Consider the following 18,963-nt stretch of genomic DNA (forward strand, 5'->3'; position numbering starts at 1 on the left):
CTCTTCGCATCAGATGGCCAGAGTAATTATTCATATATAAATAAATGCCTTGTGTCTATGTGTGTATGTATCTATATAAATTTCATAGAAGATAATGCTTAATTATGCTTTTGCCACAAAGTTTTCCAGTTTTTCTCAGCCATGGCTACACATTAGAATGATTTGTGGCACTGGAGGGAAAAAATGAAATAAAACAATGCCCAAACATGTGCTTAGATTTCCACTCTAGATAGAAAATTCTGATTTAGTGAGTCTGGCATGGAGTTTGACATTTGTAATTTCTTTTTTGTTGTAATTGTTCATGGCTGCTTATGATGTAGAGCCAGAATTAAAGACTGGTTAAATGTTTGGTAGACAGGGTAATAGTACCATGTGAGGCAAATGGTAGATAAGAAACACATTCAATACAGTGTATGTAGAGAGGATGTCATTTTAAAGCAGTCATAACATCTTGAGAGGAAACAAGCTGACACTTTGTTGTCATTGCCTTTGGAGACATTGTTGTGAAACTGAGGTACGAAGTATTTATGAAGGTGAAAAGGAACTGGAATTCTGGGTGTGCCTTACTCATCTTCCTAGCAGTGTATCACTGGATATGAGAAACAGTAGTGAAAGACCATGGAGTCTGATTAGGAGGTTGGAAAGTCTAGTCTTAGATTTGTAGGTGATCCTTAAACCGATCAAGTGAGGCAGGCAGGGGCACGGTTCACAGGTGAGAACGCTGCAGCCCACATAGGTTGTCTTAGTTATCATGGTTCAGTTTGCATATTTCCCCCTTTTTTTTTCTGGTTATCTGCTACCTTTTAGAAGTTTCTTTGAGAACAGATTGTATGTATTGTTTGCCCTTTTATTTGTTGCCCCATTTATTCCTCATAACTGTACAGAAAAACAGAATGGGAAGCTTTCACATGCAACGTGATTTGTTTATGTTCACACAGAGTAAATGGTAAGCTAAAGCTCATTCTCTTTTCATTTTCAGAATCCTTTTGTCAATATTCTTTGACCACACTATGGCAGTATTTGGAATTTATCTTTGTTACTGAGAAATAATCACATTACAGTTTAAGACTTAGGCCATTAAAAGTAAAAAATCATCCACCGACCTTTTCTTCACATAATAGTATGCTAGTTCAGAGTAGACACCTTGAAGTCTTACTGGAATCCTTGAAGAAGTATGAATTTCCCTGTTTGCTGAAAGTCTAAGGATGTACTAAAAGAAGTGGTAACAGAAGTTAGTGGAAATCTTCTGGCTTTTTGATGGATTCAAATGCTGCGCCTGGGCTTACTGTTTTTAATGGCATCAGGGAAGAACAGTTTACTCTTAAAAGTCTTTCTGGGTTTGTTGGCAGAATATCTGCTGAAAGTTACATTCACAGAATGTTACATAATTAAACATGGGATAATTTATTAGTTACTAATTTACGAGTTCATGAAAAATATGGTTATCTACATCCTTGTTTTAAACTTTGCAGCATATAAATGTATTTTCAGATACTGCACAGGATATTAAAGTCCTCCAGTTTGCTTTCTACTGTATTAATACTTGAGTCTTCTGTTTCTGGTTACAAAATTGAATATGTCACTTCTGTTGCTGTTGGAACAATACTGATACTTTCTTTGACATTTTCTTTGTTGACAGGAATTGATGAACAGATTCTTTAAGAAGATACATAATTAAAAGATCTTAATAGTTTACTAAGTACTTTATGTAGCACTGGTCATTACCACATTCTTCATAAAAGTAGAGGTTGTCTAAGCATCTGTATAGCGCATAGTGGCAATGACGGTAGTGAAGTTTGCTGAGGAATTATTCTTTCAGAACGTGTGATTGGCTGAGGTCCCATTGCCTGCTTCTTTTACTGTTTTTTATTCTATTTTGCTGACAGTACAGTGGAAAAATCCCAGAAGAAAGAAGCAGCAATAAGAGGAGCTATTGCTATGATTGTAATACCGACCTAACAAATGACTGGAAGGTCAAATGAATAGGCTGGAAATATAGATTTCCTTGAATTTTGAGCTATAATTGCCCCTAAAGACAATCTAGTCTTGTCTCCTGATAGAAATAAGAACTTTGAACGTGTTTCTAGTATCCTGTACTTTTGGTTGACTTTATGAAAAATGAGCTTAATTTTGCCTAAGCAGATATGACAGGACGTAAACAGGTTTCTTAGATTTTATAAAGTCATTCATTCATAGATATTTATTAAATGCCTGCTATGTGCCAAACACTATTGCAGGTTCTGGGAGTGAAGAGAGAAGATCACCATATTTGTATTACCTGAAACTCTTAAAAGCCTACCTAGGCTGTAAGGAAGGCTTTCAAACCTTTATTGGTTTTATGGTATTTACTTGCTACTAAAAGTTACATTTGGTCTGGTTTTATTGTTTCAGATTAGTCTGACTTTCCTAGTCTCAACTATAAGTGTTTCCTCTATATTCTCAGTTTTTAAATGACTTGAAATAAGTCAGGTGATGTTTAGATGTGAAAATTGGTCCTTTCTTTCTGGGAAGTGAGGTTTGATGATGGTGTGTTCGTGTTTGTGTCTCTGTGTATGTCCTGGAGTTATTAATAGACTGCATGAGTTCAAACCCCGGCTTCCTTACTAACTAGCTCTATGGCTTTGGGTAACTTATTTAACCTTGTGTATAAGTTTCCTCATTTGTAAAAATGTTGCTTATAATAGAGGGTGCTTTTTGTGAGGTGATACATGTATAGTGCTTGACACATTGTTTCCAACAAATGTTAGCTGCTATGATGATACTAATGATGCATTTACTTCTTTACTCCCTCCATTACCGACATATATGTATGTGTGTGTGTGTGTGTGTGTGTGCGTGTGTGTGTGTGTGTGTATAAAACCGTTTAGGCAACTGAATGAATGCTTATTTTGAATTTAAATTTGGTACAGTAGTATAAAAGATTCTACTAGATCTAGTAGATCTTTGTTTCTGCTTATGTGTCCTTTGTCCTTACATATATCTTCCTGATTATTCTTCATTAATAGCTAGTTTTATTATATTACTTATTCCTGTAAATATTTCTCTCTCCCCCTCCCCCCACCCATTGCTTTCTTAGAGAATTCCCTGTAGGACATCTGGGTCTATCTAAAACATTCATAAGATATTTGGTCCATGCCAAAAGCTTCTTGAATTTGGTCCTGTCTAAAATATCTGTGAGCATACTTGATCTATGCAAAATGGCTTTGGACAGGACCAAATTTCAGGAACTTTATGGTGTGGACCCAATGTCTTAATGGTCATTTGAGACAGGATTCAATGTCTACTCACCTTGAGGGTCACGTCTACTCACCTTGAGAGTCACGTCTACTCACCTTGAGGGTCATGTCTACATTCAGAGATCATGTCTGTATTCAGAGACTCTGCTCCCAGTCAAACAGCCTCATCTTCTGAAGTTCCTCTTCAGGAGTCTTGCTGGCTGGTGCTTGTCTGGACAAGAACCACAAGTGTAGCTGTGCAGGAAGTGTCTGGCATATGTCATGGGTCAGGTATATTGTTGGTTTACTACAGAAACAAAGATGACTGGTAGGATTAGGTAGATATTAAAGCCTTTGATGTTCAAGCTGGTTTTAGAAAAGGCAGAGGTACCAGAGATCAAATTGCCAACATCCGCTGGATCCTGGAAAAATCAAGAAAGTTCCAGAAAAACATCTATTTCTGCTTTATTGACTATGCCAAAACCTTTGACTGTGTGGATCACAATAAACTGTGGAAAATTCTGAGAGAGATGGGAATACCAGACCACCTGACCTGCCTCTTGAGGAATCTGTATGCAGGTCAGGAAGCAACAGTTAGAACTGGACATGGAACAACAGACTGGTTTCAAATAGGAAAAGGAGTACGTCAAGGCTGTATATTGTCACCCTGCTTATTTAACTTCTATGCAGAGTACATCATGAGAAACGCTGGACTGGAAGAAACACAAGCTGGAATCAAGATTGCTGGGAGAAATATCAATAACCTCAGATATGCATATGATATCACCCTTATGGCAGAAAGTGAAGAGGAACTAAAAAGCCTCTTGATGAAAGTGAAAGAGGAGAGCGAAAAAGTTGGCTTAAAGCCCAACATTCAGAAAACAAAGATCATGGCATCCAGTCCCATCACTTCATGGGAAATAGATGGGGAAACAGTGCAAACAGTGTCAGACTTTATTTTTTTGGGCTCCAAAATCACTGCAGATGGTGACTGTAGCCATGAAATTAATAGACGCTTATTCCTTGAAAGAAAAGTTATGACCAACCTAGACAGCATATTCAAAAGCAGAGACATTGCTTTGCCGACTAAGGTCCTCCTAGTCAAGGCTATGGTTTTTCCTGTGGTCATGTATGGATGTGAGAGTTGGGACTGTGAAGAAGGCTGAGCGCCGAAGAATTGATGCTTTTGAACTGTGGTGTTGGAGAGAACTCTTGAGAGTCCCTTGGACTGCAAGGAGATCCACCCAGTCCATTCTGAAGGAGATCAACCCTGGGATTTCTTTGGAAGGAATGATGCTAAAGCTGAAACTCCAGTACTTTGGCCACCTCATGTCAAGAGTTGACTCATTGGAAAAGACTCTGATGCTGGGAGGGATTGGGGGCAGGAGGAGAAGGGGACGACAGAGGATGAGATGGCTGGATGGCATCACTGACTCGATGGACGTGAGTCTGAGTGAACTCCGGGAGTTGGTGATGGACAGGGAGGCCTGGCGTGCTGCAATTCAGGGGGTCGCAAAGAGTCGGACATGACTGAGTGACTGAACTGAACTGAACTGAAAGCCTTTGATAGGTAAGCTGTAGGCAAATTGAGACTAAATGTATCTAAGGTAGGAAGATTGCAACATTTTAAAAAGAATACATTGGAGTTCAGAATTAGAAGGTAAGATAAATTGACAAAAAAGGAATATCAATGTAGCATTATCTCAGCTATACTTTGTAGTTGTGACTTGAGAGAAGTCATTTTCTCTGTGCTTCAGTTTCCTTGTCTGTTTGTATGTGTGCATGCTATCACTTCAGTTGTGTCTGACTGTATGAGACCCTATGGTCTCTAACCTGCCAGGCTCCTCTGTCCATGGGATTCTCCAGGCAAGAATACTAGATTAAATTGCCTTGCATCCTCCAGGGGATCTTCCAATCCAGGGATTGAACCCACATCTCATGTCTCTTGCATTGGCAGGAGGGTTCTTTACCACTAGCGTCACCTGGGAAGCCCCCTTATATGTTTATATGAGGGATGTTTTATATTCTTCATGGTTGTGAGGATTGAATGAATTAATATGTATACTAAGTTTAATATAATGCCCGACATACAGAAAATGCTGTCTGTTTCCTGTTATTACATGGAATTAATAGATATTTATGTTTTAATCTGTATTCTAGTATAAGAGACTGATAGCATTCATTGATGATATAACTTGCCACAGTTACAAACATATTTATTTGGTTCTTCATAATATTTTTAGCCTATGGTATTTAAAAATGACACTACAGGAATAAAAATACTAGTGAAAAGATAATTGTTTCTAAAAGCAGTATTCCAGAATGACAAATGTCTACTTTTCAGATTTCTTTGGTGACTTGGGAAAAATTGGGTGCTCTATAGATCAACTACCTGTTCTTTCACTTTAAATGAAAGAAAAAGACTAGGGCCAGAATAAAGCATATTAAATATATGTAGCTTGGTTCTGTATATTGCTGTTTTTAACTTTTTTTCTAGAAGAGATAGCTGTCTTATTTCTTTTAGATCTGAAATCTCTCAGATTTCTGACTATCAACAGAAAGTAGCTGATTAGATCGATGCATAATCTAATTCTAAATCTCAGCCTAAGTAAATAGCCTATATTGAATATCAGGCCAAGGAAATATTTGTCTGTTATATAACTTTATCAATTGCCCTAAAAAGCCCACACATACCATAAACTCCTTAATGAAATTCATGACAGCTTTGGTCGTCCGGGAGTAGAATGTTACTGCCAACATGACAGTGGAGCTGCAGTAATTCAGCTTCAGTTCCTGATAAATGAGGTTAGTGAGTTGCTTTAATCTCTCTTTGCTTACCTATGAAATAGGGCCATATCCCATCTTTCAGAATTCTTGCATGCAATTATATTTTAATATTTGAGCAAAACCAAATTTCTTGTAGGCCAGTGCTAATAGTAATTCACTCTAAGGCATCATCGTGGACAGTTACATAAATAATGTAAGATGTTTCTCTAAAGAGTGTTGAAAATAGAATGACATAAGGTAAGATCTTTTTGGTACAATGTGCTTCATTTAAATTTTATTCCACAGATATTGAAAGTTATATAACTTATAAAAATCTGCATTAATTTTTTTCAAAGATTGATCTTATTATAAATAACAAAATGTACTTCTTGCCAATGAGTTGTTTTGAAATACAACCAGGAAAGCAAAATCCATTAGACACTGGTTATTGTCCAGAGTTCTTGCAATATCACTTATTGGGTGAAGTAATTGATATCTTTCTTTCCAATACAGTGTAAAGTTGGGAGGGAATTAGAGATACATCATTTTATTAACAGAATAAACAATGTGTTTGCAGGTTTTAAACAAGTTTGAGCAGCTCTGACAATAGATGTTTTCAGATGTAGGGACAGGCAGAAAAAGTTGGTCATAGAACAAAAGCAAATTACTCTAGAAAAGATTCTGCTGTACTTGGATGTGAGGGTAGTTTGTGGGCATTCCTTTTGCTCCTGGGTCCTTGGGTTCCATGGAATGAATTTTTAGATGTAAATTAGAGAATGACAATATTTTCCTTCATATCAGAGGATATAAGTGAGGCAGTAGGAATATACAGAGCTAAAGAGAGTAATATAAAAATTTTAGTAAAACTAAAAAGGGTAATATATTTTAGTAAAACTGTGATCCAAATGATACACAGTTGTGTAGGTTTTTCAAGATCAGAGGGAAAAACTTCAGTATTCAATTCAGTATTCTGTGTAAGATTGAGTAATAGGCCTTGTAAAATGTTAAGATACACATAAAAAATCACTATGTAGAAAGGTGTTGAATCCATATGTGAGATTTTTTTCCTTTTTTAAAAAAATTATGAAATAATTAGAATGGTCACTAGCTTCAAGATAGAGACCCTATGTACCCTCTCCCCTTTCCCCCATAGTAATGTTTTACATAACAATAGTAAAATATTAAGTCAGGAGAATGACATCAATACTATTAACTAGACTACAAGCCTTATTTTGATTTCACCACCAGTTTCTACACTCTGTTGTATGTATGAGTGTATGAAGTGAAGTGAAGTGAAGTTGTTCAGTCATGTCTGACTCTTTGCGACCCCATGAACTATAGCCCACCAGGCTCCTCCATCCATGGCATTCTCCAGGCAAGAATACTGGAGTGGGTTGCCATTTCCTCCTCCAGGGGATCTTCCCAACCCAGGGATCGAATCCAGGTCTCCCGCACTGCAGGCAGATGCTTTAACCTCTGAGCCACCAGGGAAGCCCTGTATGCGTGTATAGTTTTGTGCAATTTTATTGCATACATACATTTCATGTAATGACCAACAGGAACAAGGTACAGGTCAGTACCAGCACATAAAGGAATGCCCTCAGGCTACCTCTTTATACTTGCAGCCCTTACTGCTCTCAGTCCCTAATACTTGGCAACCGCTAACCTATTCTCCGTCTTTATATTTCTGTTAAGATCACTTTTTTTTTTAAAGCAATATGAGCAATGTAAATAACATTGCAAAATTGATTAACTATGCAGCTAAATTTGGTCTACCCTGGTAGCTCAGGTAAAGAATCCACCTGCAATGCAGGAGACCCCGGTTCAATTCCTGAATCAGGAAGATCCCCTGGAGAAGGGACAGGCTACCCGCTCCTATATTCTTGGGCTTCCTTTGTGACTCAGCTGGTAAAGAATTTGCCTGCAATGTGGGAGACCTGGGCTTGATCCCTGGATTAGAAAGATCCCCTGGAGGAGGGCATGGAAACCCACTCCAGTATTCTTGCCAGGGAAATTCCTGTGGACAGAGGAGCCTGGTGGGCTACAGTCTGTGGGGTCGCAAACAGTCAGGCACGAATGAGCAACTAAACACAGCTCACCTAAATTTTAGAAGTCTTAACTAGTCGATTACAAATCTTATAATCTTATTAGTTGATTATATATCTGAATTGATCTTAACTAGGAAGGCAATGGCACCCTACTCCAGTACTCTTGCCTGGGAAATCCCATGGACAGAGGAGACTGATTGGCTACAGTCTATGGGGTCGCTAAGAGTCAGACACGACTGACCAACATCACTTTCCCTTTTCACTTTCATGCATTGGAGAAGGAAATGGCAACCCACTCCAGTGTTCTTGCCTGGAAAATCCCAGGGACAGAGGAGCCTGGTGGGCTGCCATCTATGGGGTCGCACAGAGTCAGACATGACTGAAGTGACTTAGCAGCAGCAGCAGTCATTATTCATAATGCAGGATTGTTTTCTGTAGAATTTATCATAAAGTTCTTTGATATTTTACATGTTTAAATGTTACACTTTAAGTACTTCAAAATGACAGTTTTAAAACAAGCTTAGGAAATATGACTGTTAAAATGGGAATGGCTATGGAAATGTGAAAATTGAGAGTAGCTGTTTGCTTTCAGTTGTGGAAAACCATTATGTAGGTACATGAGCCACCGTAGACAGTCAGCTGTGTTTTGGCTCTACATCTTCTCTTCTTCCTTGAGATACTGACATGGGACAGACATCTTGAGAAAGAAGATAACCCAGTCTGAAACTATGGTGGAAGTAAGAAGGAAGAGTACAAATCTTGGATACTCTGAATCCTTTGAGTTTTCTGCTTCAGAGTGATGAAGATGCCTTCTAGTGAAAAGGAGAGTATGTGGACTTCTGCTTTCCAATTAGTTATATTGGGGCAATAGGGGTAGTTTACCCAGTAGAGTAGCCCTCGTCGAATTTCAGTGGTAGAAAGGACTTGGTGAGATCATTGAATGTAAATCATCTTCAGAGCTGTTTTAGTTCTCTTGGATAAATGATAAACTCTTCCTATTTTAAAAGAGATATTTTAAGATTTCTCATCATAACCTGAAGGATTGGAATTGCAAATCTTTTTTGAAATTAAAATAAGTTCTTCATGCTGCATCTATTATCTCATTCTCTATGAGATGAAGAGTATCTTCTCTCTCTTTTGAGGAAAAACATTCATATGTCTTAATAAATCAGCCTTAGTCTATAGATGTTTAATCCAGTTTACACATCAAATCACTGCTGGTGATTAAAAAAATAAATCTGCAATAGTTCTTGCTCTAAAAATTCTGATTTGTCAGGTTGGAGGTGAGACTGAGTCCCCTGCATGATTCTCACACAGTGCCAAAGGTTTTCTTTTTCAGACCTGATAGAATAGCCAAAACTATTAAACACTAACTTTCTAAATTAGTCAGATTCTTCAACCCTTTGGAATCTGAAATTGTAGAGAGCTGAATGCTATCTTTGTTTTCCATATCATTCTAGTAGTAGAATTATGATCTAAGCAGAGTACATTCATTTGTCTTAAGCCAAATCAAAGTTACCTCATACCATATATTTTAGTCAAGGGAGTACGTACGATAAGGACAAAATAACTTAAAATGGTCTGACTTCTAATTTTACATAACTAGTTGTTGATAGCTATATCCAACTAGATCCTAGTATCAGTTCAGTTCAGTTGCTCAATCATGTCTGATTCTTTGTTACCCCATGGACTTTAGCACGCCAGGCTTCCCTGTCCATCACCAACTTCCAGGACTTGCTCCAATTCATGTCCATCGAGTCAGTGATGCCATCCAGCCATCTCATCCTCTGTCATCCCCTTCACTTCCTGCCTTTAGTCTTTCCCAGCATCACGGTCTTTTCTAATCAGTCAGCCGTTTGCATCAAGTGGCCAAAGTATTGGAGCTTCAGCATCAGTTCGTCCCAATGAGTATTCAGGACTGATTTCCTTTAGGATTGACTGGTTTGATCTCCTTGCAGTCCAAGGGACTGTCAAGGGTCTTCTCCTACACCACAGTTCAAAAGTATTGATTGTTTGGGGCTCAGTTTTCTTTATAGTCCACCTCTCACATCCATACATGACCACTGGGAAAATCATAGCTTTGACTAGACGGACCTTTGTCAGTAAAGATCCTAGTATACTTTTAGTTTATAAGATATTAAATTGTACTTTAATTAATTGTTGAAGTTTAAATGTAATTTTTATACATCCATATACACATAATACACTCTTCTACGTCTGCTGCTTAGAATTTGGGTGAGGCAAATGTTTCACAGAACTAAAGCTAATATTGGCAAAAAGCTTTGAAATTTGAGAAGAAGATTTTTTGGCAGCTCTTTTAGTAGCATTAATGTTTGTAAATATATTCTATATAAAATATATTGCACTTTATTTTTAAGGGAGCTCTTGTGAGTGCCTTGGCTGATGACACCTTACATTTATGGAATTTACGTCAAAAGAGACCTGCCATACTACATTCACTTAAATTTTGCAGGGAAAGGTAAGAATTTCCTCAGTTATTTTATGTATATGCTATTTTTCACTTCTTGAAATTGTTTTTGAATATTATTCTTTAATTTTTTGTGCATGTGATGGATTTTGTATGCAATATAAAAAATAATTCAAAAACTTAAGCTGCTATACAGTAAAAAGTAAGTTTCCTTCCTTTTCATACCCATCTTCCTCTACAGAGGTACCCACAGAAATTTCTTTTGTGTCCCTCTAGAACTATATAAATACATAAGCAAAAATCTCTGTATATAGCTTTTTTATTTGCATAAAGGTAAGGCATTACATATTCTCTGTGTAACTTGTGTTCATTTAATAAAGCTGATCGATTTTTTTCATATTGCTATATTTAAATCTTTAGTCATTTTTATAATGCATAATACTTCACTATATGGAATTGCCATAATTTATTCAGACTGTCTTCATGAATTAACTGGAAGTTTGATATATCTAAGACTGGGTTTAATATGAAGGAACATTTCTGTCATTTTCAGTTTGTGGTTCATTATGCTCTGTGATGTTACATATTTCTGTGTCCACTTAGGCAAGTATATCTAAATATAAATTTGTAAAGGTGAAATGACTTAGTTATAAAAATCTCACATGACTTGTGAATTTTGTGGATGATTAGAAAGGGCTTTTTCACTTCAATTTTGTTAAACACTCTCCCATATTTTTTTAAAATGCTCTGAAAGCTGCATTTTTGTGCTTAAACTTTGATTCATGTGGAACTTCCTTTGGCATGAACTGTGCATAAGGAATGCAGTCTCCCCTCCCCATTGTATGAGGTGTATTTTTTGGTGTGTATATGTGTATTTGCTATGCTGTGCTTAGTCGCCCAGTTGTGTCTTACTCTTTGTGACCCATGGTCTGTAGCCCACCAGGCTCCTCTGTCCATGGGGATTCTCCAGGCAAGAATACTAGAGTGGGGTGCCATGCCCTACTCCAGGGACCTTCCCAACCCAGGGATCGAACCCAGATCTCCCACATTGCAGGAGGATTCTTTACCATCTGAGCCCAGGAATATGGGAGTGGGTAGCCTGTCCCTTCTTCAGGGGATCTTCCCGACCCAGGAATCGAACCGGGGTCTCCTACATTGCAGGCGAATTCTTTACCACTTGAGCTACCAGGGAAGCCCGTATATGTGTGTGTGTATATATATGTATATCTGTGTGTATATATATATATGTGCATGTGTGTTAAGGTTAAGAAATCTGAATCTAGCTAGCGTCTGAATGCAGTGGAGTTAGTGTCAGGCCATGTCTGTAAGAAGATAGGCATTAGACTCCCCAATCCATGTCCAAGAATCAGGCCATGTCCCTGCCTTGATAAATATCAATCCATTCAGATTATATAAACTGATCAGTCTGTTTGTGAATTTGGGCTTCTGCCCACAGTGGCCTTCCAAAGTAGACAAGCTAAAGAGGCTGCTGGGAATATAGCATAGACTTTTCTAGCCAACACCAGAGCATGTCTGCACTGTATGCCAGACCAGAGCTGGCAGGTGGTCAGTAGCATAGTTAGCTATTGGGCTACATCTTGTCTGGGAAGATAAATCCCTAAATGGGTTGGAATCATGGTTCTACTACTAGAAGAGGGCAAATATGGTAGAGGAGTTTATGGAAGGAGGGAGCAATGAGATAAGGGAGGAGGAGCAAGGAAAAAGTCAAGGTTCAGTTCTTCTCCACCCAACGGGAGTAGAGCCAGCCTTTCAACTTGCTGGGCAGAGTGTCTTAGTCTGTTGGCCAGTGGGATCTCAGAAGAGGCTCTCCATCAGCCTCAAATGCCATTGGGCTGGTGAAAGTAGTTGTGGGCATCTTAGTACTCATCTTCTTGGTGTTGGTCTCAAAGCACTTACTGGCAATGGAAGTGTAGGTATATCAGAATTGTTGTCAACCTGGTGCATTTTTACCCACCAGAGGGCATTTGACACTGTCTGGAGACATTTTTTGTGCACTTGAATTGGGTTGGGTGAGCAGTGCTACTGTTATCTAGTGGATAAAACCACAGTTACTGTCAAACATATTAAAATGCACAAGACAGTCCACCATAACAGAGAATTGTCTGATCCAAAACATCACTAGTGTCATAGTTCACAAAAGCCTGCACTCTAGCACATCAAAGTGATATCATTTGATCACTGTGGGATGCTGTGCAAGTTCTCTTAATCCACCACCCACTGAAGGGATTCTTCCAGGATGTAGAATTCTAGTAGAAGAATACCTCTGATAATTCATTTACCGGTGGCATGCCCATATTGCTCGCTGGGACACAGGAATGTGGCAGTATGTCATCCAAGTTCACAAACATACTCTGCAGGTTATCATGGTAATCTTCATACAAGAAGGATCAGGCCTCAAGGAGTGCCACAGCGGTCAGAGTCCCATGATTGTCTGGTATGTAGTAAAGTCTCCTCCGTAGTACCCCTAAGGTTGGTTTCCAAAAAATTCTAATAAATGTGGATAAGGAGCTATAAGCTAGTCAGTAAGGTGCCTGTAGGCACATATATTGGCAAATGCATGGCACCTTTGTGTGAAATATGAAAAAGTAGCTCTTTTTGGTGGATACAACTTCAGAGTCCACCATTCTCCTCCTTAGTGGGGTGCCATTGTGCAGGGTGCAGCCGATACAGTTGTATGAAGTGATCCTAAAAGTTACAAATCAAATCAGCTGATGGAGTTCCCCATTTTCAGTTCTGTAATATACTCTGCCCACCTCACCAGTAGAAACTTGTTGGTTCTGATCAGCTTCCCCTCAGCCTTTATTGTGCTGTGCTTAATCACTCAGTCGTGTCTGACTGCGATCCCGTGGACTGTAGCTGGCCAGGCTTCTCTGTCCATGGGGATTCTCCAGGCAAGAATACTGGAGTGGGTCACCATGCCCTTCTCCAGGGGATCTTCCCGACCCAGGGCCTTTATTAGGACAACAAAAAGCAAGACACTGTAGCATGGGTAACTTGGTTCTTGAGTATTCTCTTTGGATGAAATCCTCTAGGATGGCCACAAACCTCTATAGCAGCTGTTGTACCTCAGTGCTGAGGAATGGGCCCGATGCCTCATGGTAGAACTTTGTTGTGTTCTCTTGAGACTAAAGTTCAGATTTCCTCAAAAGGTAGGAAGGGGCGAGGTGCCCTTTGGGAGTTTACTATTATGCAGCATTTGGTTCTCAGGTGGGGAGGGGAAGGCATATTACTATGCCTACTACAGCTCTAGGAACCTACCCATGGTGGTAAGACTTTTTCTGCCCCTCATCCTGAACTCTCTCATTTACGACTTTTGACTTTTCATCATGCCCTGTAATCTCTGGAAGCCTTCTGTAGGAGCAGCTGCCCCAGGCAGGAGGAGGGATGGAATCCTATCATTTCCTGCCCATCCTTCCATTTCCCTCATTTGCAGGTATCCATTATTTTCTTTATACAACTGCTTTGCGTTCCGTTTTTATATCCGTATCAGTCAGAATAGTCTGGCATTATAAAATACTCTGAAAAATCTTAGAGTTAAAGGAACAACAGTTTATTTTTACTTATGCTATATGTTCTTTATGGATTTGCTGGAACACTCTTTATTATCATTATCATTTTTATTCCAGAATCTTGGCGGAGGAACAGCCAGTCTTTAGAGCATTACCAGTCAGTGTAGTAAAGAAAAAAAAAATATGGAGAAAAATGCTTGGCTCTTAAAACTTCTACCTGGATGTGATATATATCTCTTCCATTCTCATTTCTTGGGCCAGAGCAAGGCACATGACCATCCCTCGTTTTACTCATCTCAACTAGAAGAAAAAAAGCTGGAATATTTATGAATACTTTTAACTAGTATGCTGCTGATTTTTATTATTGACATTGAAGTACAATAAACAGTAACCTAGTTAATTTTCCCCTCATTCCATGATGGATATGGGCTAGCTTAATAGTTAAGTTACTCTGCTCAGTTCAGTTCAGTCGCTCAGTCGTGTCCGACTCTTTGCAACCCCATGAATCGCAGCACCATCACCAACTCCCGGAGTTCACTCCGACTCATGTCCATCGAGTCCGTGATGCCATCCAGCCATCTCATCCTCGGTCGTCCCTTTCTCCTACTGCCCCCAATGCTTCCCAGCATCAGAGTCTTTTCTAATGAGTCAACTCTTCCCATGAGGTGGCCAAAGTACTGGAGCTTCAGATTCAGCATCATTCCTTCCAAAGAAATCCCAGGGTTGACCTCCTTCAGAATGGACTGGTTGGATCTCCTTGCAGTCCAAGAGACTCTCAAGAGTCTTCTCCAACACCACAGTTCAAAAGCATCAATTCTTCGGCACTCAGCCTTCTTCACAGTCCAACTCTCACATCCATACATGACCACAGGAAAAACCATAGCCTTGACTAGACGGACCTTAGTCGGCAAAGTAACGTCTCTGCTTTTGAATATGCTATCTAGGTTGGTCATAACTTTTCTTCCAAGGAGTAAGCGTCTTTTAATTTCATGGCTGCAATCACCATCTGCAGTGATTTTGGAGCCCCAAAAAATAAAGTCTGACACTGTTTCCCCATCTATTTCCCATGAAGTGATGGGACCGGATGCCATGATCTTCGTTTTCTGAATGTTGAGCTTTAAGCCAACTTTTTCACTCTCCTCTTTCACTTTCATCAAGAGGCTTTTTAGCTCCTCTTCACTTTGTGCCATAAGGGTGGTGTCATCTGCATATCTGAGGTTATTGATATTTCTCCTGGAAATCTTGATTCCAGCTTGTGTTTCTTCCAGTCCAGCATTTCTCATGATGTACTCTGCATAAAAATTAAATAAGCAGGGTGACAATATACAGCCTTGACGTACTCCTTTTCCTATTTGGATCCAGTCTGTTGTTCCATGTCCAGTTCTAACATACTGCAGAAATTGCATACAGATTTCTCAAGAAGCAGGTCAGGTGGTCTGGTATTCCCATCTCTTTCAGAATTTTCCACAGTTTCTTGTGATCCACACAGTCAAAGGCTTTGGCATAGTCAATAAAGCAGAAATAGATGTTTTTCTGGAACTCTCTTGCTTTTTCGATGATCCAGCGGATGTTGGCAATTTGATCTCTGGTTCCTCTGCCTTTTCTAAAACCAGCTTGAACATCAGGGAGTTCACAGTTCACGTATTGCTGAAGCCTGGCTTGGAGAATTTTGATCATTACTTTACTAGCATGTGAGATGAGTGCTATTTCATCTTTATGCTATGTATTTTTATTCTGAAGGAAAGGCAGCAAAAGTATGAAAATTTTATAAATCTATTTTATTACATTCTGAACAAGTGTTAAATGCATCAAAGTTTTTATTGTAATATAGTCTTATTTTAATAAATAGTTAAAATTTCTTATTTTAGTAGAAATTTACATAGGAATTACAATGATTTAATTGTAATTTTTCATAATGTGGATTTTTTCTGGTTTTAACTTTTTGAAATTATGCTATAATATATTTGGCCACTAAGTTGTTTCTGGCTCTTTTGCAACCCCAGGGACTGTGCTACAATATACATAGCATAAAATTTACTATCTTAACCATTTTTAGATGCACAGTTCAGTTGTGTTAAGCAACCATATAATGTGGATATTTTGATAAGATTTCATTTCTATGATTAAGAAAAAAATGAAGAAAATAAAGTCTCAAATTTTGGTTTAACTATATGAATTTAGACATTACATCACTGCTTTGGTTTTTGTTTTTGGTAGAAACTTTGAATTTGACAAGTAAAATTCTTTCTCGCAGTTGCTTTATCAGAATATGTTCAGTTTAGCTTCTGTGTTTCTTTTTTTCCTTTAAAGAAAGTTTAACTGGGAGAAAGTTGTGGTTTTATAATTAACTACAACTATCTGCTAATCATTTTTCATCACCTTGAACTATCATGGCCAGGATTCTTTTTTTAAAAAGTTTTTATTAGAGTATAATTGATTTATAATGTTGGTTAGTTTCTGCTGTACAACAAAGTAAATAGCCTGTATGTCTACATATATCCCTCCTTCTGAAACCTCCCTCCCATTTATCACTCCTCTAGGTCATCACAGAGCACCAAGTTGAGTTCCCCGTGCTATAGAGCAGGTTCCCACTGTCTATTTCACACATGATAGTGTATATATGAGCATGACCAATATTCTTAACTACATTAAATTTTTTCATAATGGTTTTGAAGTAACAGTATATGAAACATTTCAAGATTAAAGAATAAATTTATATACCTATGCTTTCTTATGTAGGATCTGTTATTCTCTTAATGAAATTTCAAAGGCTAGAATTTTTCTCCATAAATATATTAGACACCTCAATAGCCAAGTCTTTATATGGAAACTAAAATATTTGTCTTAAAGGTACATTTTCTTTTATTCTAACACTCTGATTTACAGTTTACTCTCTGATTTAAAGCTTTTCCATTTGATGATAGATATATATTTTTAGAGGATAGAATAAGCATGCATTCTAAACTAATGGTTAGGAAAATATATGGATTGATAGTCGATTAATAATCAAAATTTCATCTTAGCAATTATCAATGGAGCATCAGTGACCAAAGTCCTCTAAAGAAAAAAAAAAAGTAACCAATAATAAAGTAACGAATTCAGATACCAGCATAGCAGTAGAGAGAGTTGATGCCCGTAATACTTTAGGAACTGACTGCTGCCATAGCGTTGGATTTTCTTAGTAGCATCAATAAAATAATGTAGGGACGAAAACTAATTTGTCTCATTATGTTCTTATTATAGTATTACCTAAATACTATTTTTGCGTATTTATGAGGGTTAAAATTTGCTTAGTTTGCACAAGAACAAAGCATAGCTATAAAAGAAAATTTGGCTGGGTATCAGCCCTCAAAGTTTCTAGAGGTCTTCCAAATACTTTAAATTAATTCATTGCACATATTTAATGAGAAAAATATCATAATATTGGGACAGATTCTATACCTGGAATTACAGTTTTTGTGGTAATTGCAAAATATCAGCAAAATATTTTTCTTTGAAAGCAGCTTAATGAAAAGTATACATACGTTAGATTTGAAAGCAATTTGGTGAGAGGAAATTCAGAACTAGAACAAAGGAATGGAATGAAAGCCAGACCTGTTAGAGAGGCAGGCAGAGATCTACCGCTCTGGACAAACGAGTCCACAGAGAGAATTGCTTGCTCATATGGAAGTGATAAGTCGCCTTGGGAATTCTCAGTGTAGAGAACCACACAATGAGACAAAATTTAAAAAGGGAGCAGATGTGTTCAGAGAAAAAACAGTTGTGGACTGGTGACCTTGAGACTATAAAAGTCAGGAAGTGTTGGATAACTTCCTAGAGTAAATTTATAACTAAGGAATTCTGACAAGGAAATTGAGGCAGCCAAAGAGACTGATATACTTCAGGGGTTTATAATGTACTCAGGTGACAGTGGTAAAGAATCCATTTGGCCAATGCAGAAGACACAAGAAACTCAGATTCAATCCTTGGGTCAGGAAGATCCCCTGGAGAAGGAAATAGTGACCCTCTCTAGTATTCTTGCCTGGGAAATGCCATGGACAGAGATGCCTGGCGGACTGCAGTCCATGGGGTCGCAAAAAAGTCAGACAAGACTGAGCATGCTTGCACACAGGTGCAAAAAAGATGTAGAAGGAGAGGATCCCTGTAACAAATACCTAAAAATGTAGAAGTCACTTTGGAGTCAAGCAGTAGGTAGAGTTGGAAGAATTGGGGGAAACATGATAGAAAAGCCTAAACTGCTTTGACTGGCTGTTTGTAGGACTCTGGACTCAGACTGCTGCCAGAGAGAGCTCAGAAAGAAGAGAGGAACATGACTTTGGAAACTGAAGGAAGAAGTTCCTTGTGCTATAGCAGCAGAAAGCTTAACAGAAGTGTCTCTGTACCATGTTTAAATGTTAACTTGTATATTTAGCTGAAGAGATTTCCAAGGAAAGGCTTAGAGGTGTGATCTGACTTTTTCTTGCTGCTTTATAGTAAAATTCAAGAGGAGAGGAATAAATTGAGAGAAAGCATTTTTAAATGAACTAGGACTTGATTTGGGAAATTCTTAACCTTTATCTATTTGGCACAAGACTGCTTCTGAAAGTGTGGCATAGGGAAAAACCTGAGGATGTGGCTGAACAACTTTTCGTTAAAAATCTTCGGAAGAACAAAAGGTCACAGTACTTAATTACATAAAGAGTTCTTTTAAGAGACTGAAAGTGTGCCTTATAGACCTTCTCAACCAAACTAGACAGCCTGTAGGAAGTTTGAGTATCATTCTTCTGCCCTCTCAGCAGGAGCCTAGATAGAGAAGGTATTGCTTCCAGAAGATTTGTGGGTATGACTTTTTGTAACACAAAAAACCCAGTGAAAGGTATTCAAGTCCACAACTTTCTTGAGAAAATTGTCTAAAAGAGCTATTTCCAGCTTGGACTTAAAGAGAGTATAGAATGAAAGGAGGCTACAGCAAAAGTACTTGGCTGTGAAAGTGAAGT

The 18,963-nt window shown here is 38.3% G+C and overlaps 2 protein-coding genes across 7 annotated transcripts in view; one reads left to right on the forward strand and one right to left on the reverse strand.

Moving 5' to 3' along the window:
* LOC138444655 (uncharacterized) overlaps positions 1-13,575 on the reverse strand; it is a 167,275-nt gene extending 153,700 nt beyond the window's left edge. The window contains exons 1-3 of the mRNA XM_069597993.1: positions 13,524-13,575; positions 12,740-12,849; positions 5,910-6,053 (exon numbers count right to left, since the gene is read on the reverse strand). Coding sequence (XP_069454094.1) covers positions 5,910-6,053; positions 12,740-12,849; positions 13,524-13,575 — 306 coding nt within the window. The remainder of the gene's footprint in view (positions 1-5,909; positions 6,054-12,739; positions 12,850-13,523) is intronic.
* STXBP5 (syntaxin binding protein 5) overlaps positions 1-18,963 on the forward strand; it is a 206,972-nt gene that overhangs the window by 55,031 nt on the left and 132,978 nt on the right. For all 6 annotated transcript variants that reach the window (XM_069598647.1, XM_069598648.1, XM_069598643.1 and 3 more), the window contains 2 exons: positions 5,939-6,020; positions 10,408-10,508. In XM_069598647.1, coding sequence (XP_069454748.1) covers positions 5,939-6,020; positions 10,408-10,508 — 183 coding nt within the window. The remainder of the gene's footprint in view (positions 1-5,938; positions 6,021-10,407; positions 10,509-18,963) is intronic.

The sequence above is a fragment of the Ovis canadensis genome, chromosome 8 (assembly GCF_042477335.2).
Source record: "Ovis canadensis isolate MfBH-ARS-UI-01 breed Bighorn chromosome 8, ARS-UI_OviCan_v2, whole genome shotgun sequence".
Lineage (NCBI taxonomy): Eukaryota > Metazoa > Chordata > Mammalia > Artiodactyla > Bovidae > Ovis > Ovis canadensis.